General features: G+C 34.9%; 1 protein-coding gene across 2 annotated transcripts in view; it reads right to left on the bottom strand.

Moving 5' to 3' along the window:
* The window catches only part of ZFPM2 (zinc finger protein, FOG family member 2), a 306,491-nt gene that overhangs the window by 215,413 nt on the left and 64,129 nt on the right, over positions 1–26,949 (bottom strand). For both annotated transcript variants that reach the window (XM_058833173.1, XM_058833174.1), the window contains one exon: positions 18,527–18,628. In XM_058833173.1, coding sequence (XP_058689156.1) covers positions 18,527–18,628 — 102 coding nt within the window. The remainder of the gene's footprint in view (positions 1–18,526; positions 18,629–26,949) is intronic.

The raw sequence follows: 26,949 nt of genomic DNA, 5'->3' as shown, positions 1-26,949 counted from the left end.
AAGACCCTAGACAGGTCTCATACCACAGTTCACAAACCAATACCAAAGCTATATTTGAATCTTAAAAAAAGTAATAGTCTTTGATACAAGCTTTTACCTACAACACTTGGAAAATATTACTGCAGCTTCTTACACAGAGATTAGAGAACAGGTTTGGGGTTTTGACATGAATCATTATTCTCTGAAATCTAGAGCAGTTCATTAACACACTCTCTGATTGGCATTTAGAAGACTGGGAGTACCCAGGAACAAGAATACTAATGTAGTACTATAGTACTATAGTCCCTGGAACTGTTCAAGGCCAGGCTGGATGTGGCTTTGAGCAACCTGATCTAGTGGAAAAAAATAAGCGCCTTCCAACACAAACTATTCGATAATTCCATAATTTAGTGCCAGTATATAAGGTGTCGTCTACACCCTTGTTTTTTAGTACTCAGCTAATGTACCCTCTGGTTTTCTACTTAGAACTGAACACAGTCAACACACCATCACTGGAAATACACCTCAGCCTTGTTAAAGTCATACATTTTCTTTTGAGACAAACTAGACGCGATACACTTTAGACACAGCTACATAAAAGGAAAAGCTTTGGCTATACCATGCTACTACACCACCAAACCATAAGTATTTAACTTTGACTTCCCTTTTTTTATTAATAGAGGCACAAGCATAATCCTCCAGGCATGAATGCCAGGAAGGCAAGGCAATGAGAATAAATGTTTAATGCTTTTGAATGGGCATAGCAACTGTATTCCCTGCCTGCAGCCAAATATCACTACTACGAAGGCATTTTTCCAGTTATCACTACTAATAGTTGTTGCTGGGCAGGTATGCATACAGGAACCATAGTCTAAAAGTGGGGAGAAGGTGTGTGGGGGGAGGGGGGGGAAAAAAAGAGTGTAATAATTTTCTGTTACAAACCAGAGTTCTGCTGAAGAAATTTAATCCTTTTTCCAATATGGAAAGAAGCCAACTGTAAAGTTTACTGCAATTTCAGTAAGTGTGTGAACTCAAATAGCATTGATTGTAATAACCCCTTCCTCCTCCCTTAAAAAAAAAAACAACCCCCGCCACTCAAATACGCTACTCGGACAGATAAATCCTTCTCTCTATTTTCCCTCCCCCACAAGTTGTACCTTCAACACAGCCAGAACTTCCTCAGATCAGAGGACACTGCCAGTGCAGGCTGACCAATCTCAGAGGGTTTTTTTTTCTTTTTTTTTTTCTTTTTTTTTTTTTTTTTCCTTCAAGATACTCCGTGTTAACAGCTTGAGGGGGTTCAATCAGCACTGCTTTGATCTCGGCTGGAACTATAATTATTTAACATTGTTACAAGGATTTCTATAATCCATCCTACCATTAAATCCCTTTTACACCCTCATCTTCTGAAGGCTAATCTGCATCCGTACACTCAGTTTGTCTCTTCAGCTGGTTTCATCAGGCTCTGGCATTCTCCAACATCCAGAGTGATGGTTCTTTTTTTTCTAATGAAATAATTTTCTTTCAAATTGAAAAGCGCAAAAGGTCTTGTGCATTTGCTACCTTTTGATGAGATAGCTATATAACACCAATATAATCCACTGTTTGCTGCAAACTTCCTCCCAATTTAATAAAATTCATTTTCTCTGTGGTGTTTTCACCAAATTGATGATACATATGTGTGTGTTATATACATAGATGAGGAAAAAAAATAATCTAATGAACACAAGCAGATGCTTTTTGAAAATACAGCAGAGCCAAGAGCAGCAATAGTGTAGTCATTCCTCCTGTACTCTCTTTGATAAATACTGTAGGAAACACTATAGTTAAACTTAGAAAGACAGGTAAATGAAACTGGAGTGCTTGAAGAGAAAACAGAAATATTTTATAATTATAATGCATGAAAGACACACCACATGGAAAAAGGACTTTAATAGAATCAAAGGAAATAAATTATAGAAAGAAAATGAATACAGAGCAGAGTGAAAATGAAGGACATGAAAAAATCAGACCAAGAATATAAAAGGAGATGATCAGAAATTATGAATTATCTAAAGTGAACATGAACAACAAAATGGTTTCCTTTTTATTTAGGAAACAAAACTTGAAAAGGAAAATCATGTATGAGTACATTGGGGAAACTGCCTCTTTCCTGTTATATATATTGTATATTATTATAATATATATATAATTATTATTATAAAAATAATTTTTTATTAATTGTTTTTAAGTAGCCAACATGTAAAGACTTTTGCTCCACTGAGCACTGCTGGATTTCACCTCAATAGCTCCTGTGCTGTGACCGTCTGCATGGACGAAGGAAGGGGAACACAAGTGCAGGCAGAGAGGTGGGGATGGCAAATACAACAGGGAAGTACCACTGTGCCACGATCAGAAGAGAGAAACACATATAAACTTAGGTGCTACAGTTTTCATATGAAGTAAATGTATTCAATTAAAAAATATCATGCCTTCTGCCTCACAATACATAGCTGTAAGGCAAATAAAAATCAATATATATGGACCTTTTTTTATTCCTACAAATATTGAATAAGGAAGGCAAAAGTTAAACAGTAGGAAGTGTCTGCATAAAAGAAAAATTGAAGAAAGAAGTTGATAAAAATACAAATAGGATGTACCACAGTTAAGTACCTGGTACTGAGATAATAAGAGCTTTAAAAGGGTGTATTTTCTTTTGTGCCCCCAAACTGCCAAGATAAATTTTAGTTTATCAGCTGATGCTTGAAAAAGTCATCAAGCAACAATCATAATTCTAAAATACTGTTTGGAGTCAGCTAAATAATTAAAATAAAATGCAGTAGATCCAACTGATCTTCAGAATGAGAAACTAAGAACCACAGATTCTTCACACAGGGTACTTCAGGATATCCCTTCAGTCATACTTATGGTATTTTTTATTAAAAAACAATCTGTAAAACACAAAAAAAACCCCACAAATAGTTTCTTTAAGAAAAGATTTGTCCTTAAGAACATTTTGGACATTATATACCACAATCCTTTTCTGTCCCTGCACTTCTTCTCTCAATTCTTTATATTGGTGTATTCCCATATAAAGTTACAGCAAAATATACACAGTAATAGTATAATCATACCACTAGAAAATAAAACAAGTTCAGGACTCTTATGCACTATGACACCACAAGATTGTATCCAAAAATATAATCAGAGCCACAAAACATGATGGGATTTTTAAAATTTAAAATAATAAGGAAACATTGCAGAATTCGAATGAATTTTTCATTAAAAAATTACCATGTTATGTTAGAACTTACTATCCCACTGAAAATAAAGTGGCTATGAAATGAACAGCACCCTCAAGATTTAGCTCCTATTTCTCAAAGGAAAAGAAACATATTTACTTTAAGAAACATATACAAGTCAAACAATCATAATTATTTTAATAAAAAAACTAACTCAAAACAGTAAGTTAGAAAATTAAGCAAATCCATGAAAAAATGTTCTGTAATTAAGAGAAACTGAAGCAGCTACAATATGAAGCCCACTATATTCAGAACTCTTGGTATTGAAGTAAATTAGTCCACCTTTAAGGCCTTTTACATTTCCAAAGTAGAAAGAGGTCTTTAGTATTGCTTTGATTTGCATACTTATTAATTTATGCAGGCTGGCAGTTTGCTGAGTACGTAGAAAGTACCGTGGATAAAGGCAGTTCCTTCCTGAAAGAGCTTCTTAGCTAAGGCCACAGTCTTACAAACACATTTGTGCTTAACTTCATGCATGTGTGTAGTTCTGCTTTTTTAATGGAATGCTCACACACATTAAAATAAAAGTTTTAAAGTATTTTTCAAGATGGGAGCCTAGAAGATCAGAAATGTTTTTCTGAAAGTATTTATTTTTTTCTTATTACCTGTAGTGAAAAGAAATAAAGACTTATTGATTCTATCTTCAAATGCCAGGTTAATCTGGACAGATAGATTTATGCATGGATTTCTTGTACCCTTCTGTGAAGTCTTTTTCACGGACACCTAAAATATTTTCAGGTGCCCAAAAGTGTACTTGTTCTTCTCCCTCTTTAATAACAAAGTGCAGGCTCCCCTCATGAGTGTGCCTAAGTCTTTCTCCTGAAGAGTACATTTGTGAGTCTTGTGCACATGATGTATGTATTCATACATTAACTAGCCATTACCAGACTAGGTATTAACACCATTGTCACCAACATGTACTTTTCTATTTACTTCAACAGGATCAGAAATTTTAATTATATATTTGAGATCCTTAAATTTAAAGACCAAGTTTGACTAGCTTGACATAAAATAATAAATTTCTGTCCCCTGTTAAAATTTACAAAAGCAAAAGTAATTTCTTAATTGATTTTGGACATATAGCTGTCTAAGAGAATCCACAACACCTATTATTACTTCATTTCTGGTGAGAAGACACTGTTAAATTTAGTGATATTTGACAGCAAGATACTCTACAAATAGTCCACTGACATTTGTAGAGTCAAATACAGGACTCAGAGAGAGATGAGTACTTCAGCTGAAGATGTCCATGTTGGATGACAGCAGTCAGTTTCAATATTTGGTATTTTTTATGTATGCATACCTAGCACTTAATATAGATAAAGCAAAGCTCTGACTGCTGCAAAATAATGTTGTATTTCACAGTTATGATGTCATCAAAGGACTATATTTCATGGCTTTAACATCTTTGCAAATATATACCTAAAGTGGTATCCCCAAGGATCACTACCTGCCAGGGCTGCCTGAGGTCCACCAAGCTGGACCTCCTTAAATTCCATTTAATGTACATTAACATTTAAATATCAAGGAAGTCTAAATAGCCTGAGAGTAGAAAAGGTATTCTCAGTTTCACACGCTGTAGCATACTTACCATATTACATGAATTTTTCTATATATTATATGCTGTGTTATCTTCAATTCACTCGTTTTAAATTTCAACACATTCTATTCCTTTCATGGGTTTATCTGTGCATATATGCTTTATACATTATATGTAATTACAAAATTACAACTCAAGTGAATCTCATATAATACATAAACTATCTATGACACAGTCCCAGAATTTCAGATCTTGAAAATAGAATTTGATTGCTTTATTCACTCTAAACCAGTATCATTGTAATATCAGCCTTAAGCAATATGGGCTGCTAAAATCATTTGGTTCCATTTTTCCAAAAAGGAAAACTGATAGGATTATTTTCGTGATAAATTAATTTTACCATGTAATTGCAATTATGACTTCTAATTAATGAATGGTTTCAGCCTCCCTAACTAGGTCAGCATTTTTCTTTTAAAAATATATCATTTTTCCTCTTTAGATAAGTATCATGATATGTCCAAGCTTTGGGAAACACACAGCATTTTTACAGGGCAATGATCCGAGAAGCTGCGAAATGGTGAAACTACTGTGATGGGCATTCTGAAAAATTCAAGCCTTTTTTTGTCTCTTTTATGAGAAAAATTAAAAAGAAGTAGATGGCAAGAGGCTTTTAGCAGGAAAGATCAATTTCTTAGTACTACTGGAGTATTTAATTTCTTGACTGAGCTTCTCAGTATACAGAACTCTGAACAATGTGAGACCAATGAATCAGTTGAGCAACTAATCTATTACATCATGGTTGTCAATACACATATGCCATTGCAGGATATATTGGCAAGAGGCAGAATCCAAGGAGATTGACTTTTCTGTAATCAGATGCATTCCTACAGAAAAGCAAAAAAGAAACCTGAAGCTTACTTTGTGCATCACATAGAAAAGACTCCAACACTCCTAACTGCCCACTGCTTTGCAGGTAACATATTTAAAGGTACCATAGCAATATGCAAGGACACTTCTTCAGGGTGCCCTGGAGACGTCTTCTGGCACATTTACACCATTTTAAGCCCTACCTTATCACACCATTCTTCGATGACTCACACATTGTGGCGTGACGATAGAGAAAAAAAAAGCAAAGTAAGTTGCAACTATTAAAATAATGATTAGTGGGACAAGATGAGAGAAAATAATTTCCTTGGAAGACACTCAAAATTTGATGGCTAAAGTGTTACAGATATAGTAATTAAACTAAATGATAGCTCTTATCAGAATGCAACACACCAAAATATCTGTTGTTTCATTGAAGGTTTTTTTTCTTTTTTGGCTGCTAGAAATAGTCACATATTGAGAGAGCACCTCCTAAAGAAAAGTTCCATGAGAAGTTGATACCCAATACAAAACTTTGAAAAATAGTATCAAATGCTGAGCGGTTCTGTAAATGGGGAATATGGTTTTTTTTTCCTCAGAGTAAGTCAATAAAAATAATAAAGTAGAAATCACTACAGTAAAAGTATTAAATAAATAGGTTTTAGTATTCTACATACTTTATCAGATAGCAACAAATTATATGAAGTGTTTACAATGTTTCATTACACAGGCACTGAAAATTGGACTGAGGTCAACTTAAGAAAACTCTGACTGGATGCGTAACAGAGTGCTTTCCAGACAGTCTTTCTATTTTTTTTTTTTTTTTTTTAATGAGAACTAGTATCTATTTATATATGCAAGCCAAAGATTTATGAACTGATTAGTAATTTTGGCACCACACTATAAGTATCAAAGTTCAGATAATTTGGTGAAGGGTTTTTATTTAATACAATGATGTAATTTGAAATTCAGTCTCCTGGGCTGAACCACCCAGTCCAAAATGCATACACATGACACTCTGGAAGTGTATACATTATTTTATCTGTCTAAATTATCCAAAATAGTCCATCATTGTGGGTTTATGCTGATGAAACATCCTTTAAATCAAAGCAATTATACTGCCATAAAATCAGAGCGGCAAAGACCTAAAGAAGCCCACCCTGAGTATTTTCTCTCACTAAAATATGATTTTTACAGCTTTATCCCTAATCTTTGAAATACATCAGACAATACAGTTTTACAAAATAAATAAGGCAATGTGTAATCCTACAGTATTTACTTAAAGTTATGTAAAATACTGTGAAGTTTTTCTACCTGTAATCCCCAAAAACACATTATGAAGTCAGTTGTTCAAGGTTTTCACCTCGAATACATAGCTTAAAAGTCCTGAGACACAAAGGGAAGCAAAGGGAAAGAGTAAGCTATGATGGGACAATCTGATTGACTTTTTCTGGAACATATCATAAAAGATGCAATGTATACACTGGACTGGCTGCCCACACTGCCAAAACAAGGCATGTGCAAGCATCTTCCCCATGAATATGATTTAATATGCTATAGATTAAAAATAGTTTTTGGAATCAACCATGGTAATTAAAGAGCACGTTCAGAACACTCCAAAATATTTGTCAGGTGGAGAAGGAGATACGAACAAAATGTCCTCTACACAGCTATTTTAGAATTTCAAAGGTAATCAGCTGACTGCAGGAAAAACTAAGAGTTACAGCTTTCCAAACACAGGCTTTAATCATTATTACTTCTGCTACCCAAATATCTTACTAGTTTTTACCCTGGACCACACTTCTGAATACTTGATTCTGGGGTTTCTTAGATTCCATTAGAACATGCTTAAAGAACAAAATACTCTGTAATTAGATAAAAATGAAGTCTGGTGCTATTAAAACAGCCATTTTTACTTTTGCCCTGTTGGTGAGTAAGTGCTGAGTGACTACATAAAAGAGAGTTTACTGCAGCATTTCTGTATGATGACCACTAATGCACTCAATAAAGATCATTTGCACATATCCTTGTCTGAAGCATAAATCAAGGAATGAAAATAAGATCTGCTGATCATTTCACATCCTCCTTTTGAGACTGCAATGGTAAAGCACCCTAAAAATGAAATGTGGCCATTAAACCTAAACTCAAATGTGTGCTAAGCTGTTCTCACTGAGCTAAACACAGAAAGTCAAGGTCACAATTGAGAGATGACTTTGCCTTTAGCTCCATCAACATCCAGTTTCCCTTTCTCACTCTGAACCATCCTAAACTGTGTAATTTTGAGACTACACTGATAACTACAGTATCACGCGCCACATTTAATTTTTTACTCTCAGCAAAAGTTAGTTCTTTTGAAAAGAGATATCATGGTTCCTGGTGATATTTTTTGGTTTTTTATTTATATTACAACTTTTATCGTATGATGTCTTAAGAGAGAGTAAATAAAGCAGCTTTTAAAGGTTTAGAAGGATACTGTACTATGAAAATCAAAATGTTTTCTTCAATGCGGAACACTGAATTCATCACTGAAACCTGCCAATTTAAGAAATAGTAACTAGCCCCTCTAAGCAGGTATTTGTACCCAACTACTGGACTACATCTTAAGTGCATTAAATAATGCTGTGCTGCATATATGGTTCAATATATTAATATATCCATTCTTCAATTGGTCAAGCCGGTGTTGTCATGCAGTATTCTGAATGAAATAATCTTAGCTGAATTAAGAGGAAAAAAAGACAACAAAGAACAAAATACTTGTGGACTGATTAAATGTTCCTTTTGATCCTCACCCAATCTGCTTCCAAAACCAGACACTGTTTCCCAGTCCTCTGCAACTACCAGGGTGTAATATTGCCTTTGTGGCCAAACTACAGTGGAGACAGCTGAAAAGTGCAAAGCTTTCTGCCAGCCTCTGCAGGTCCCTTGGTGCATGAAACTACAAGAAACAATGTATTGTAATGCAGATGTTCATTGATTCCCTGTAGAATTTCACAGACTAGGAGTCCTTCACTGTGTGACCTACGGGGATTCGAACTTTACATAATATCCACTATATAGCATATCATGTCCAAAGTGAAGTACCTAGTGAATCTGATGATTCCTCCTTTTCCAGCTATCAACTTTTTTTCAGAGAACAAGAAATCTTTTGTGCCTGAAACATAAATGTCAATCAAAATAGAATACATTGCAAATATGTATCACCTTTCATTCGAAGTTCAATGACTTTCACAAGTCAGGCCAATGTTCTCACGCTGAATATACAGAAGTACAAAAAATATTTAAGAAGATACTAGATCATTTTCAAGCCTACCTAGTTTTGGCCAAGGACAGGGTTAATTTTGCACAGTCTGAAGCTGTGTGTGCATGTCCACATTGTTTCTCTACACCATGCCCATCATCGCTGGGGGGTGGAAGCAAGGGATCCTCACTTCCAAGAAGGAGCAGCGTGGCACATGGAGGGTGCACTGGCCATTCTGTTCTTTGTCTCTTATATGCACTACTGTTATTAGGATTGTTGCTGAAACTTTTTCATTTTTTTAATCTCATTGCTGTTTCTACTAGTTTTTACCCAACCCATAATCCCTGCCTTCCCCCTTTCCACCGGATGGGGGAGAAGAGAGAGCTTTGGGGAGGGAGGAGCACTAAATTAGGGACTGCCACTTCTAAACATGACCCTAATCCAGAAACTCGCCCAACTTGAAGAACAAGATGGTCGCCAAAGAACAATTTAATTTACACTTAACACACTGAAAATCAAAAACCTTGCAATCTCAAACAAATATTTCACAAATGGGTGAATAAAGATGCAGAAATAGTAAATGAATAGAATGCCATAAAAAAAAAACAACAAAGAAACAACTAATAGATTTGAAGGTTTTAGGTAGTTTCACTTTTCTGAAGCATTTTGACTTCGATAAAAACGAAGTTTTGCATTTGAAAATATTCTAAAAGGCTAATTGTTTAAATAAAATTTAAGTTCTCCACGTGCGAAATATGTATCAAGATGTTACTTCTAAACCAGGCTCATTTCTATAGCAACTGATTTTGAAATAAATCTAAATTCACATATATATGCTAACAATAAAAATCATATATTAATAATATCAATATACAATATGTTTCATATAGAATATTATGTAATATAATGATAAGAAAATTACATTCCAACTGTAAAAACAGTTGGAATGCTTGACAAGAGCTCCAGTATTCAGTGATGAAATAACTGGTTTTTGATATTTTAGGTTGCACGTCAAATGAGACAATCCGTGTCTCCAGGTTTACAGAACACTACAATATTTGCACCTTGCATCATGAAAATGATGCTACAGAAGTCACCACAGCAAGTGACATCATAACAAGAAATAAGTCTTAGTTTTCAAAATTTATTACTGCCAATTCTTATGCATTTAGAGTAATTATTTTACACCTCATTTTTCTCTCAAAGCCTTGGTCACCACTTTTTCTGGCTAAAGGGCAGAATTTAATTTTGTCAGGTGTGACCATAAGTGAAATTTCTCCCCATCTATTACGCATGCTTGGTGTAGGTCATGCAACAGCCTCTTTTCTAGAAAAGTCAAAACTGCTCATGGGAAAGATAACAGCGAAGGCTTGGCTGCTACTTCCATGTGAATTCACTCAGCCACTCACATTCTCACCCGTCAGGCCTGTACAGGGAGCAGCCCAGTACCACTATCAACTGCCTTGAACAACAGACAGCCTCTGTACTAAGTACGTCAGACGTAAATAAAAGCTCCATGTGGCACAGAACAGCTCTGGGCATATACAAGTACAAGCCATGTTTATTTGCTGGGAGGCTTCCTTAGTATTTAATTAGGTGTCAGCATACTAACTTCCTCTGGAGAATGTTCCCTGCAAATGCTTCAGCTTCTGCACTTTGGGATCTACTCGGGATGAGTGCCTGACAAAATCATGACATAGACCATTTTAACACTTATTTACCACTCCACTTCTGTCACTACTGAGTATATTAACACATGAGTAGCATATTTTTGCTTCCACTTCTTAGATCTGCATCTTCTCATTATGAAACAAAGACTTTCATCATGTAAGAAGAGAGGTGAGACTCAGAGAAAGGTCTGCAAGAGGAAGCAGCTGCTATGGGCAACAAAATAATTCATCAACCCCAGCTGGTCACAGCAAGATTGACATCCTGGTGCTCCTATAAATGGTGCCAGGTTGCACACTAAAAATTACTTTATAAATTCCACATATTTAAATACCAGTTCTTACAATCATTTCATGACCTAAGAAACTCAGTTTTTGTTACAAAAAATGGGGCAGCAGGGCAAACCTCAAGAGGCTCTGTTTTTAGAAGACATTTGGCAGTGAGTCTAAATTATGTACTGTGAAGTCTGTAAGCTACAGACTAACTAAACACTAACTACATCATGAAGGTTAAACAAGTTGAATGTAGTGCAAGTATATGTCAGTAACATGGGTATTAGTCAATCGGACCTAAAATGGAATGCTGCAGAGGTCTGCAGATCGAGTTTCAGGTAAGCAACACAAATTGGGGCTATGCATGAAATAGAACTGTGAAGACTACAGTCCTTGAAAATTTGGACAAATTCTATATACAAGACTGATAATTATTTAAAATCCTGTATTTAGTGTGCAGGTGTGGTAACTGCCTAAACCAGCTCCAGCACCATAATCCAAACCACAAGACAGCAGTCCACCTGCATCTGCACCTCCCTTTACAGAATTCAAGTGTCAAAACAAAAGCTGCAGTGCAAAGGTTATCCTGACCACTCTTAGACCCCTGCTTTTGTTATTCTATGTCCAAATGGCCTCCTCCTAGTTCCAAATTGTTGATGGAAACCAGATCAAGACCCACAGAAATCCTTCCCTGTTTCAATAAGGTTCCCTCCCAAACCCTTGAGCCTGGCAGCCCAGCTCTCTGCTTTTAATCCAATATCCACTTCACTACAGAAGATTTATTTAGACTGCTCTTGTTTCATTAAGGGTTCCAAAAGTCTGTGGTGATTTTTGACACTTTGTTATAATGTTTCTGTGACCCCCCCCCCACCCCCTCCTCACATACCACACCACCCAGCCTCATTTTCATATGGATACAAAGCATCGGGATAAAATGATGGTTCATTATAGTGGTACAGAGCTCTTATCTTCATCCGGCAAGAGTCATTTCCTTGCAAAGATTGAAATGCAAATGTGAAAATTAATGATAACTGCATTATCTGATAGCAGAGATAATACCGATTCACTGTCAGAGTAACACACAGTCGTTCTATGATTTCCTCTGCTTCTTCACAATATTCTTCTTACTGTCAGACTATATCTATGGTTAACTATGTTTCATGGATTTTTGTTAATTTACATCAAATAGCATTTCCAAGATCTTAAATCTACCACATTTCCCCAATCAAAAAGGAAACAAAATCAGGACAGTAATCTCCAAGTCCTTCTTAGGACTGGTTTAAAAAGAAAGAAAGAAAAAAAAGAAAAAAAAAAAAAAAAGAAAAAAAAAGCAGAAATAGAAAAAGAAGTAAAAAGTGGGGGGGTGGGGGGAGTGAAAGGCTATCATTAATGTCTGTTTCCATCTTGCAGTGGTCTACCAACCACTCTGTATTATACAGCTTTACTTTGTAACCCAAACTTTTTATAGTATTACTAAATAATGCAGAGCAAACCAAACAATCAATACATATTTGCAGTGATTCTTATGGATGGTTACAGGAAATCTATACAGAAAAGCTTTTCAAACTACCTTTTATAGCAGGTAAAAATGTGAATCTGACATTCCTAATGTTCACTACAATTTTCTGATCTACAACTCACTAAAGCAATACACCAGAATTCACATGAAAGACCATTTCTATCTTTTATTGAGTATTAACAGCAGCACAGCTCAATGTAACATCATTTTGAACTGCTATTTAATTTCCAGTGTACTAGTTTTCTAAAAATTTCTGATGCATTTTAAGAAAAAACACCAACCTGAAAGAGCAATTAAAAGAAACTATAATGTGCTATATTTAACTATCCTTAGTACTATTTCCAATAGTTCTCTGATAGATGTGTAGGAATGATGATGAGTCTGCTGAAACAAGCAACATGAGCTGCAACTTCATTCTGATTTACTACTGCCAGTAGCAGAAGTCCTGTTGATTTACTGGAGGCAGGATTTCACATATAGAAAACTCCCTTTATGTAGAGATGGAAAAATCACTGTGAACTGCCAATAAGAGTTTTACGTCTTATTTTACTTATTTTAGTGCATGGTAGGGGCTTTTTCATTTGTTTGGGGTTTTTTTGTGGGTTTTTTTGGGGTTTTTTTTCCATTTTGGACATGTAGACAAATCACATTTTCTCACTTTCTAAGCAGAATTCAGGTACAATTCAAAAGACGTTCTGAGACTGACTTTTAAGCTATCCAGCTGACAAAATCAGCACATTCTATAAGAAAGCCATGCACCTTTATGACTATAAAAGAGCTCACATAAGACATAAGGGCAATCTAGTGCAGTGCACGTGAATTAAGAAGAGATCCAATTCTTCCTTAGAACCAAGACTTTTCTAATGGCAGTAATTTCACCTTTGGAAATGACCTTTACTTAGTTCCTCAACTGGTAACAATGTTTCTCTATCTTAAAAGCCAGATGCAACTTCACTGATGGCTGAAGCACTCATTGTTTGTTGGAATTGCAGGAAGAAAGTCAAAAGAATGGAGTGCACAGGATGGTGCACTGGATTTGGGAAAACTTTTTGGCTTAGTCAGTACTATAAAATTGTGTCCCAGCTGTCAACAGGGAAAAAACACTCCCTTGTATATTACAGAATCAGTATATGTTGTCTTCAACTCTATTGTTTCATTTTCTCACTACAGAGTAATTGAGAATTGCAGAATAAACCACAAAGAAGTTAACATTCTTAACATAACTTTAGTAAACAGTTACTGAAGAAATAAAAATTGGGAATTGCTCATACGAGTCCTGCTTGTATTTATTCATTAAAATGCACCCAAATAGTACAATATTTCTAAAAGCAATAGAGAGTATGCTCATTTATTAATTTCATTTTAGTTACAGGGAACTAGCATGGTCAGTCAGTCTAATTTCTGCCCCAGTGATATCTACCACATTTTAAAAGGCCAGTGTTTGCCACAGAACTTGATCATGTTCTTTAGGAAAGTATCTCATCCTGAATGCAAATATTTCTAATGACAGATAAGTGACTTTTCATAAAATGTTACAATAATGACTTTTTAAGGACTAAAATCCATTCTTTGTGTCTGAAACTGTGGTGCTTCAACATCCATTTAATCTTCAGATACTTTGCTAGAAAGAGATGCACCCATTGTTATCAGATTTTCACTCTGAATTTAAAGTAGTTTGCAATCAGATTGCCCTTTAATATAACTTTAATATATCTTTGATAAAATAAATAGGGAAAGGACCTAGACTTTTCCATAATACCTGTCTTTTCAACTTTCTAGTGGCTCTCCTCTAAACCTGTTACAAATTTTAACATCATTCTTGAAGTGTGACCACAGGACACAGAATACAGGTCTGTTTCAGCACCAAACAAGACTGCTGATCAGAAAAGCATCTGAGAAGCCAAACATTCCCTTTAGTCACAACCCTCTCTTTTGGGCTCAACCCCAGTTTCTCAAGACTTTTTTACAGACCCTGCTTTCTGATGCTCCTACAGGTCTACAACTGTAAAAATTCTATGAAAATATTTATTTACCTTCTCATAAGCTCATAACTTTAATTACTCTGAAACTGAAATATTTCTGCAGCTAACATGGCAAGTTATTCAGGTCTGCCAGTAGCAATATCTACCCATTATACAGCACTTTTAAAAATTTTAAACATATTGCAAGTAACTAAATATACTTCAGCTCACATTACATGTTATGCTGGTTTCACAAGACTTTTTTTTTCTATATGCCATACAGATTGGCATTCCTACTAACCCCCTCTTAATAAAAGCATCTTACAGTACTTATCCTCTAACTTCCAGTGAGTCCACTGCCATGTGGACAGGTCTGTCACTACCCACACCAGCTTTTACTGTTTTGAACACATTTGAGAAATCATGTCAAAACTTTTTCAAAACTAAAGTCATTCACTTGAGCTGGGTCATCTAGCTCCTAAAAAAAGTTAAATTCAAACCATCAGACTGCTTAAATTAGCTAGTACAGAAGTACAGTCATCACATACAGTCAAATAGGCTTTTTATGCACTAATGTTTTAAACAGACTAGAAACACTTTACTTTTTTACCTGTCCCCTCTAACTATTGAGCCATGACTTGTAATAAATCAATACCAATTTTCTAATTATTTTTTTCTTACCACATTTTAAAATGTCATCTTATTGTTATTAATGAAGCTACTGATAGATTTTTATCTATGAGGGTTTTTTTTTCCTTCCCTTTTTTTTTTTTCCCTTTTAGCCTCATATTATAGTTCTAGCATCTGGTTACATCCACTTTGGTTTTTTGCAGGGTTTTTTTTAAATTATCTTCTAGGTAATATCAGTGTTGCCTTCACTTATATTATAGCTTTTGGAAAGTCTAAAAATTGTTCTTAAACTCTTCCAAGTTATAATTTGTACTTCTGAAATCAAACCTTTTCTCCTTTTTGACAGAGTTCAGATTTGCTGTCTCTTATAATGACAAGTATTGTGAACTTGTATACACCACTGCAAGCACGACCACTGGATAATGATAAACAGAAATCCATTTCCAAATCTGTAAGCAATTCATCTTTCAAGATGCCATAGAATATATAATTTCCTTATATCTGCTTAACAATATTTTACTTGAGGTGATTGGTATCTAAAATTTTCAGAGATTTTAAGGAAGTTCTCCTATGGAAGCATGAACCATACATTCAGTAGAAACCAGAGTGATCATATTCTCTAATATGATGGGTGATCTGTAGAAGCCATGTAGGAGATATTTCTGTTTGTTATGTTTTAAAGCACTGCCCTCACATTCACTGACATCTTAACAATAATACAAAGTTACCGAACTATGTAACTCCATGTTCCAAGGCAAACAGAAGACACAAGGCAATAAAATTACTTCTGCTTCCACATTTAAAAACTAAATCTTTTTACATAAAAGGGATTTAAACCCAATCTTGCTATTCTTGCTTTCTATTCCTTGGACTTTTGCTGTTGGCTATAAAAGAAAAAAGATCGGGTCCTTCACTGTGTGTTCATACACAGTCTATTGACCCTAGTTTCCATTGTTTCAGAGCTGTTTCACTGGACAGGAAATTTTAAAAATTGAAGATGAAAACTAAGGGTAGATGAAAAACATTCAGGTAACCCACAAAGCAGCTACACAGAGCAGGCGGTATCTCTGAAATTCCTTGATGGCCAATGAAGGTCACAAGACTCTGATCTGAAATATTGCTGCAGCAGAAACTCTTTGAAGCGACAGCACATTTAACTTTAGATTTTTGTTCAAAAAAATATTCTAATTACAAAGACTTAAGAATGCATGTGAATCACTTAACAATGCAAATTTTCAAACAAAATAAAATTCTAATTAATGCCAGAAGCTTAATTTTTCATTTCCTGGCAAGTACTGGCTCTGAAAGTCACAATATGTTCCCTTAGTGCTAAAAAAAGACATAAAATATTAAAATAACAAAACAGCTCTACTATTTATATAAATTCCTGCGTTGTCACAGTTCACATTATCAGTTGACAGCAACTTGTATCATGCAGAACACAGTTGTTGGATTCTGAGAAGTTCCACCTCTCAGAGATTGAAGTTTCCTTACCAAGGAGAGCAGAGACAGCTCAGATAACAAAAAATGTATCATCATCTGCCCTTTGAGGTTGTGCCTCTACTGATGGCTGGTAAATTTGTTGAATTTTTGGATGTTTTCAATGGCTCTGTTTGTGCTGTGCTAAAATATGTTTCTAAATAAGGAGAGTGTTTCATGCTTTGTTATTTTGGGTTTTTTCAAAAAACTGAAAGAGGTTATCTTTGTAGTGCATGGTTGAAAATGATCTTCTGTTGATTGCTTCTTTTACCGTGTCAAGTGTAACCAACTTCATTTCATGTGTGATGGAGAATATGGGATGTGGTATATAGCCATTCCTCTTCTTCATATCTATCATACCCTTGTAAAGAATCAATATTTAAACAAAATATAGATGCTGATACTGGTGGTCATCAGTTTTCAGAAGTCAAAAGAAATTTTCCCACATTCAGCTTTGATTTCCATCTTATCCCATGTCAAAGCTATCCATAAATATTACAAGAAGTACACTCATTCTACTGTTGAACTGAATTTTTTTCCCAACAAAATGAAAAGATCACCTTTTACTCCACAGTGTCAGAGAAGACCTCAGAAACTTCTGAATAAGGTAGCACATACAAAAAGCAGTAACAGCCCACAAAATGCACATTCAACTATGCTGAAAAACACTAAAAAAATGCAACAAAAAAATTAAAAATTTCAGATAGATTTTATTTATAATAAAATTAAAACCAAGTCATATGGTAAATTCTGACAGCCTTTAAATCTGCTATGCAGCTAGAAAAGGCCATTCTGCTACATCACAGACATATTTTGCATTATTTTACATGTATAGTAGCATAATTACTAAACCTTATTTTCATATAACCCCATAGTGCTTTATACAGAATATCAAGTTCTTTGTGTATTATCATGAAAAACATTTTAAATTATATCATAATAATTATATATACTATGTCTTCATTTTTGTTTGCATTGTATTTTCCAGCTACTGGTTTCAGAAAATTGCCATTAGTTTTGTTCTTCTCTTCATGAAGAGCATACAGTAATTTGCAAAATCAAGCAAGGATGAAAATGTCATTGAAATATAGGAATTTTTCTAATGAAATATTATTATTGCATTATAAATTATTGATAGAACGGTTCTGGAATTCTCTTCTGATGTGCTCATCCTTTTGAGGGAAAATTTCCATAAGAGATACAGCTATTGCTAGAGCGTGTTTGGCTTCAGATGCACATTTTGCAACAGTTTTATTAAATTATGGTCAATATAATGGATTTTTAAGGCCTATTCCCAAGTCCATGCCCATGAAAACACTGAATTCAACTGCAGAATTGCCTAATTGAGAAATACAATTTGCCCCTTTGCCTTAGGTACTTTTACAGTACAAGAGAGGTTTTACATATTTATATTGAACAGATACTTGAAAGTATTGCCATATTACCATTACATCTTAGCAATGTTATGCTTGCACCATCTTCACTTACATAGCAGAAAATGTTACCTTGAATTACTGTTTTAATGTGAAGTTCTAACGCTCCATTGACTGCAGTCTGAGTTTCTCTTTCCACTGAAACCAATGACCAGCTGTGCTAAATTGTTTCTATCAGGCTCGAACAGGTAAAAAATGCTCCTTGAAAATGTTAGTAGATATCATACATATTTTTTAAGCTAAACATGTTGCTAAATGTTGGCATAAAGCTTGAGAAGAGACCAAACCATCTGGGTGGTCTTCTGACCTCAGAGAACAGAAGAGAAGTGCTTCTCCCTTAATCCAACCATGGAAGAAAGAATTTACGGAGAAATTTTAATCCTAAAATTCTAAGCAGCAAGAAAATCTTCCTTTACATGAAACAAGTACACAAGACATTTTATGTTGAACAATTTACAAAATAGTATAAAAAAAGCCATTTTTTTACTCAAGAATTTCATCATAGTACTTACCTCCCAATATCCTGAAACCCAAACGATCATAAAAGAGACAGTCCATTAAAAATAAATGCAAAGCATAACAATCTACTAAAATAATGAAATGAACAAATACTGTAGTCTAGTTCAAGAAATTTCTCTTGGCTTTCAGTTGTTTTTCCCTACCTGGCCCATCCCAATCTTCAGTCTCCACAGCAAGCTGCCCTGGTTTCTCTGACCTTGCATCACCATCAGATTCTGCTGCCTCCTGGATTCCTTCTTCATTACCTGAAAAACCATAAAAAAATACTGTGTTGACATATTCCAATAGTGACTTTTAAGCAAAGCTCCTGTAATATTCAAACAACTGCTTACGTGACTAAGTGCAAACATACGTGTATCTATGAAGAGAGAGAAAATGAAAAAAGAAATAAAATTAGACACATAAACATTCACGAGTTCCCACTGACTCAAAGAAGCCCTGAGTATCCAGTACTTCCAGTTCCACGCAGAGAAAATCTTGGAAAACTGTTTACTCCATATGCTTAAAAAACAGAATCACAACTTGCACCTAATCATGTTAACCAAGGCACATAAAGTCACTGACTCTGTATGCACAAAGGAGAGACAGAAATCAGCTCGTGAACCCCCAGGAACTTATGCTTTCAGCTATGGGTTTTCTTGAATTGACACCCCAGTGTTTCTTATGCACTGCAGATAAATGACATGCAGAACAAAAACATGGTCCACTAAACATTTTGCTTTTTCACACTACTAGTGAAAAGCTAATCCATAGTATTTCAGCATTTAAGGAATTTGCCCTTAAAGCTATAATATACCAGCAGGTCCCTAAAGTAATTTTCTCCCTATAAAGCTTTATTTAAAGAAATAATACATCTCTGATAAATTTTCAGATTTTCGCCATCCAGAAGTACCTGAAAATGTCCATCTGCCTTCTGTTACTACCCACTACAAGGTCATATACAAGACACACAGAGAATTATGATATGGTTAAATTTTTGGAGATGACCATTTAATTTTTATTTGAAGAACTGCTTGTTGAAAGTGCAGTTATTTCAGGTAAACAAATAAACCAGGCAAGCTCCATGTCAAATTACTTTGAAACAACCACTATGAAAACTACACTGAAGATGATAGGTTCAGGTATTAACACAAAACACTCTGGCTACAGTAACACATTAAGTTACATCTCTAAAGGCTTTTCCAGGTTTGGATTTTACTCATTTGTAGATTTTTTTTTTTTTTTTTTTTTTTTTTTTTAATACTAACCTACTCAAGAAACTCATGCATAGGAAGACACTAAGAAAAACTGAAAGAAAAAAACAAATCTATGCAATTAACTACTTCAGTCAAATAGGATTGATTACAGTTCAATTTTTTGTATCACACTTGCAGGACACTTGTTAAAAAATGATCTCCCACAAAAAAGTGACAGCACTAGAAAAACAAATACTATGTATTTTACAAACTGAAAAATCAGACCCTTTGTTGATTTAACAACTGGAGACCAAGAAGGAGCAAAAAGCACAGCAATTAAGCAGTAACTTTTAATTTTTTCCCCACTCATGATAACAAAAGCTTTAATTAGCAACATAGGTAAAGAAATGTGATTACAACAAACTATGCCAGATCCCCATACATTATCACTGGAGCTATATTTATACCAGATAAGATTGTGACCCAGAGTTTTCAAGTACATGATTATATACAAACACTATAAAGTATTAACTTCATGTGCACATATAATGCCTCGTAATAACACATTCTTCATTGCATTCATAAAACACAGCTTTTCAAATATGAAGTCTAAGAAACTACTAGTCACATAAACACAATAGTATAATCACTCCAGAGTTTGATTACAAAACTATAGTTCAGTGAACTTGTGGTACTAAAAACATAGTCCAGAATATTCATATGCACTTGCAGTGTGTAAAGTAAAACTTGAATACAACACAAATACCTAGTACAATTTTTGTTTTAAATTGACTGTATAACTGTAGCCAGGCATTTGAAGTTCACATGCTTCAGCTCAATCTGACATTACTTTTCAGAATAAAGTCCTAAATGTACTCATGTGCTGAAAGAGCTATCAAGTTTCTGCTAAGCAGTTTTAGCAATTATTTGGTTTTAAGCAACTGGCCTATTCTGAATTAGCATTTCTATAGTTACTTTGTAGTAATCAGATCTCTGCTTTCTTTGGGTGGACTGAAGAACCTGTTGGACAATTTTACCTCCATTTTTCTATATTCATAGCAACTTAAAGCAGCAAAAAATTGTCTTTCATTGAAGAGACACAAAAGAAATTTTTCCTAAGTTCAGACCTGGCATCATCAACTCCAGTTTTCTCAAAAATGTTGGAAAGCACTTCACAACAAGGGCAATTCTTGTTTTCTAACTCAAGGTATGTAAGTAACACAGTTCTTAGAATATTCTTTGTATAGGATGCAAATGTTTTTCTTCCACTGTGTGTAATAGAGCTGTATGTACTAAATCAGAACAATAACAGCGTAACCTAGAAATAGTTATTCTTTTAGACAGAAAAGAAGCACAGATAATTGGAAAATTTAACCTCAAAATACTACTTTCTCCCAGGTTACAATATATGCCAACCTGGTTTTAGCTTGCAAATTTCAGCATTCTTCCAGTCAGTGCAACTAACCAGAACATAAACAAGTGAAACTATTAGAATTAAAAGAGGACAAAGGCAAGTGAAAATATTGGGATGAAAAGCAAAAGGACAGAACAACTGCTAAGGTACAAAAACTATAGTACACAGTAATTAAGTACTTGGAAGATGAGGAAAAATCTGAAAATGTATGCTAGCAGATGACTTAACTTTCCATTAACTTGTGTCTTCTGTGTTTCATGAAGTACAGTGTTACACGGTTTTCACAGTCAAGTTTTAATTAATTGACGCATGTCTTGTGCAAATAGAGTAAATAAAATGTGTAGAATTTACATTAAGGAAAACTTTGCTCTGCATCTACAAGTATTCTTAATTATTTTCATTGGTATTCTCTACTATTCCCAACTGCCAAGTGCATGCATTACACACCTGAAATATCACCACACTGATCACTCCTGCTCCCCCACATGACTCCGATCTACTTGTGAAACCAACAAATGGTATGTTACTGTCAATTTCCAAATCCATCAGGGAGTGAAGTCTATCCCAGGCTCAGCTGAGCATCAAGGTCAGATTGAAATGGGCGACCAAGACATCCCATTTGGTCCTGGAGACACTGCAACTTTAAAAAGCCAAAAGGAGGCTTCGCAGAAGAGCTGATAAGAAAGCACTTCTCTCAAGCTTTTTTTCTTTTCTTTCCCCATACTTAAAGCTATTTTAGCAGCTAACATTTGTTTAGCACAAAGGAGTTTATTTCCTCACAGAATTTATTTTCTTTCCATTGTTTACTCTTTCTGTTCAGTCACTGACTACTTTTCACTCACATTAAGACTATTTTTTAATATTCATTTTAGAACTGATTACATTTTTCTTCAGTTTACAGGTGTAGACATTTAACTGGATCTAGGACATTAATTATTTCTTTCTTCCACGTCCAATCATGTCCTTTTTGCCTATATATACCACCCATTTGTTACTAACCTGTTGATTCCTTTCTAATCCCATTATTTTGGATTTTCTTACACTTTTTCTTTAATTTGCTGCTCAATTACACTTTGTATTTAAGTTAAAGGGTAAATAACTTTTTCCCATCAACACCAAAGAGTGGTGTAAGTACTCTAAAATGAACCAAAACCTGCTTTTGTTTAAGCAGTTGCTTCTTAGCAACCAAGCCTGGTAAGTTAATTCTGTCCTTTAAATGACTGTTGCATGAAAAACGCTCATATTATACCATAAACTATGTTCAGTAATGAGTCGAGTAAATCTACTGGAATTTCCACTACTTCTCTACACTTGGTATTAAAGTTACACATTTGGCAGAACTCATCACCTCTAGCCTTAGATGCCTGAAAGTTAAGGTAGTCCAGACTGCTTACAGGGCAGGGAAGAACAAAACCTCGAGTGATTCATCCTACTCTAGGATGAATCTAGACCCCTCTTGGTGTCTGAGAGAGACGAAATGAATCATCCTCTTAAACACACAGCTTAGACTAGGAATCTATCTTTAGTCAGCTAAAGCTGGGGAAAACAAATCTGACTTATGCTGAAATGCTGAATACACAAAATACTGCATAACTAAAAAGAAAAAAAAAAAAACCCAGTCTTATTCAAACAACTTCAGTGTGTAATGTGGATAGAATTTTCATCTTGACCTTATAATTTCTTACCAGCATTGACTGTTTCTGTTGTCTTCAAAAACAGATCAAGACTTTAATGTGGTTTAAATAGCCTAATGTTTATCCAACAGACAACTCACTGTAATTCGAGGTGGTAAAGCTGGTCAGGAAATCTAAAGACTGCAGAAGAGACATACTACCAGAAACATGAGAGAGAACTCCAACTTCTCTGACAACACTGACAAGCGGGAAAAGAGAGACTTGAATATTAACAAGTAATTTCACTTTAATCTTTTTAACAAATTAAAGACTTCCCAATTTGTACTTAATCAGCTTGTACCACAAGTAGTTGTGGTATTTTATAGAAGCACATGGGTTAGCAGTTCTTCTCAAGCCTGCTGTTTTAATCCATGTTGTTCCTATCAGTATTAGGCTCTTACAAAAAGTCTCGTACAATATAACTATTGAACTTTCTTGACTGGGAATGTTATAGCTGCTGTTAGGCACTCTATAATGCATTTTGCAATCAGCTAAATCAACAAAGTATTTTTAACAATGAACAGTTCAAAACTGACAGATCTGCTTTCTTGTTCGCAACTGCTTATCACGGCATAGATATCATGTATGTTTACCAGGTGCTTCCTATAGTTAGGATACCTTCACAGAAGCCGCTCACAAAAGATAAGGTCACAAAAGAGATGAAAAACGTGCAAGCTTCATACATGCATGACTTTATCATCAGACAAAATAGCTTTGGGTGAAGGACTGTAACAGTCACAAAAAGCAGCTTCTATGAAAGTGAGAGAACAATAAAAGTTTGAAATTCAGTTTGTTTTCCCTCTTCTTGGAGGCACAAATGTAAACTTATATTGTTAACATCCTCATACAGCTGTTCAGAGTGAAACATCACTTCTCAATTATAATAAATCAGTTGAGAAATGAATTGTTGCAAAGCCTGTAGCGCTCTGTATTGCCAAAAGAGAAAATAGATGCAATGCAAAGACTTGGGGAGTCACTTGCTGTGGGCTTTCATTTGGCAAGGACACAACCTCATGGATGGTGACAGACCAGTGTGACTGGCTGTGAAGGGGGAGGGGGCCTCCTCCTTCCTGCCACAGTCTACAGCGGCAGTAATTCTAGATCCAACCAAACAAGGATTCTGAGACTATGAACTAGATGCCAGAGCTTCAGAAACTATAGATCAGCAATCAAAAACTGTCCTTTGTTACTCGCTTTATCTCAGTGCCTGCAACCAGTAACAGAGCTTACACACACTGATAATCCTGCTCTTGAATCCTAAGAAACACACTGTAAACTGAGGATTGTTGCCAGGAACCTCTCTTCAAAAGCCATACTCAGTAACTTTGAAATAAACCATATACAACTTAAAATACAAATACTTAATTCATTCAATGTAACTTACTTTTTAGCAGCACACACTATTCTTAAGAATACAAATGACATCTAACAGGCCTTAACTAACCCTGTGGATTACCTCTTTTTAAAGTATTCTATGTATATATTTAACTATAATTGTAATGGCAATACAGGGTTCAGCAGAGATAAATCATTCTGAGTATAAAATAATGCAAAAGATAATTATATAAGCTTTTGGAATGGTAATGGAACTGTGAGACTAAAGATACTAAACAATATGGGAGGGATGTTTTCACACTTTGTCATATTTGCCAAATAATACGAGGACAAGACAAACAACTACAGTGAGTACAGGGCCATGCAAATGGGTTTACACTACAAGCCTTGCAAGGACAGAGACACAGAGGAAGAGATCTGATGCTACCACTATCAGACTGTTATCAATTCATCTGATATCAGAAATAATTTCAGTGGAGCCCATAAAAATCAACTGAGACACCCTACTCTACAAAACAGAAAGTATGAGCAAACTCTGGCCCTCAGATGATTGATTTGGTAACGTACCTGAAACAAACCAGCACTTGAACAAGTTAATCCACTGCATTTTACTTCAGATTATATTAATCACCTCAATACTTTGCTTCTTTGCAAGCAATTATTGTTTTCTGTCATGCTGATTAACAATCATAATTTCTCCTGGGATAAACCTCATTTGAAATAACTGTATGTTTCCATTTTCCCTAAGCACTCTTAGAATTATTTGTCCAGCAATTCTCAGAAACAATGCGTTGTCTCTTTCCCTAATTTTTAGGATCAGTCTGTGAATATTCAAGTGTTGGCAAGTACCCACACATTTGCAAGCCGTTAGCTGTCCAAAATAGAGGTATGAAACTATTTCAGTTCCTATTAAAACCACCACTTTGTTTAATGAAATGACATCTTGACACATTACATCTCAGCACAGTGATCATGTTAAAAAGCAGTGTCAATTATTTCTAACCATTTCAGCTACAGCACTTTTCTCCTGGGAAAAGACACTGCTGTGCAGCACATTCATCTAGACTGAGTCTGGCCTTCCTCTTTCTCTACGTGTTTGATATGTTCTCATTATTGCCACTGTTTGCTTTTGAAGTCCTTTCAAGACAAGGATCATTCATTCAAATGTATTTTCTGCAGAACTTTGAAAGTGTTCTATACATTGTATTCCTGACTTTCTTTTTATTAATAGGTTTTATATATATATATATATAAATTTTTAGGCAGAAACTCTAAACACCTGTGCTACAAATGAGCATCATTCAGATGTACTGGCTACTCAAGAGCTTCTATCAGTTTTAAAAAAAGGAAAAAAAGTCTCACATCTTTTCAATCTTTCCCCATTAAAACTTCAAATACAAGAACTCTTAGATATATGCAAGTACTAGCCTAGGGTTCAAACTACATAGCTCTAAGCACTTGATTAGAAAAGCAGCAGAAGCACATTTTAAGATATTTACATGCCACAAATAAAGACTATTGCTCAGTATAATTTTCAAAAATTATTTCAATGGAAATCAACAATACATGAGATTCTAAACCAGCCTGCAGCAGAACAGAGAGATTATTTCACAGAAATTCTAACAAGTGTCAAATTCTAAGTCTAAAGGCTCTTCTGCAAGTTCATATTCCAATTTAATTATGTAACAATTCTGTTCCATCCCTACTGCAGAAATATTCAATCTCCTGTAAGAATTCTTCATCCAACCAAGAACATCCTGTTTTATACTTTGCAGCTAAAATCATTATCATATTCAAATCCAGTTTTTATGACTTCCACAAGTGACTACATAAATAATAGGTACCTGTTCCTACACAGTGAAACTTTAATTTACTTTGTTGAAAACAACTGGATGCTTTCATTTGAAATAATCAACCCTTGAGATGGTTCAATATCAAAATCAGTCAATTGCCTATCATTGCATATCACCTAACAGGTGTGTTCCCACATACATGTTACATTACACGTGATTTCAAAACCAGTCTAGGCTTCTGTGAGTCAAACCCAAGAAAAAAGAGTGAGCAGTCAAAAATATGTGCTTCTTTTTCTCTATCCAGTATTAATATTTGTCTTGTCAATATTTATCCAATGATGACATAAATGAGGCATGTGCTTTATTTATTTTTACTGATCCTTTCAGAGGTAAATTACAGCAAATATACAAATATAGTGTACAGCCTGTGAGCAAGTCTGCTTTTTGGGCCTGGGCTGACAAGAATTTTTTTAGCCACATCTTAGAACTCTTCAAACAGATTCAGAATTTTTGTATCAAGGCCACCAAATAAGACAAAAAAGAGACAAAATGGACCTTCATTACAGATGTACAGTACACATGAACTAAGAACATGTGGTGAAATTTGTCATTTGTGCATTTCATGTTTTAAAGAAGATTACCCTTATTAATTTGCAATTCCTATTCTGTCAAATTTGACCTCAGATTTAAGTCAATCCAAGTTCAAGTTTTGTGACTTTCTAGAAAGAGGACATTACACTACTTGTTGTAACCAAATAATCCCTTCGTGAATTCTACCCCTAGCTGAGATAGAATGCAGAATTTCATTGTTCTTAAGAAAACCAAAATGTGCTGACTGAAAAGACTGGAGTTGCTTTGATAAACTGCTTAAATTTGAGTAAGCTGTTTAAGTGTTTCTTGCATTTTGGAATTCTGCACAGTTAAAATAATGTTTTCCATTTGGATCTATGTATTTATTTCTTGAAACATAGATTTCTAGTTTCTTTTTGAGATACAATTTTCTGTTTGATGAGCATTTAATGTCTTGATTAGAAGAAGGGTTTGTTTGTTTAACTTAGGTCAATTTTTAATCCAACTAAAGTTGATTTTAATACCTACATAAGTTTAGGCTGGACTGAAAATATGGCCTGACAGGTTTAAACATGGGTTAGTAGCAAATAAAACAAAGTACAGAAT

This window comes from Poecile atricapillus, chromosome 2, assembly GCF_030490865.1.
Source record: "Poecile atricapillus isolate bPoeAtr1 chromosome 2, bPoeAtr1.hap1, whole genome shotgun sequence".
Lineage (NCBI taxonomy): Eukaryota > Metazoa > Chordata > Aves > Passeriformes > Paridae > Poecile > Poecile atricapillus.
Note: the sequence above shows the minus strand (reverse complement) of the source record. Positions and strands in the feature narration are given on the sequence as shown.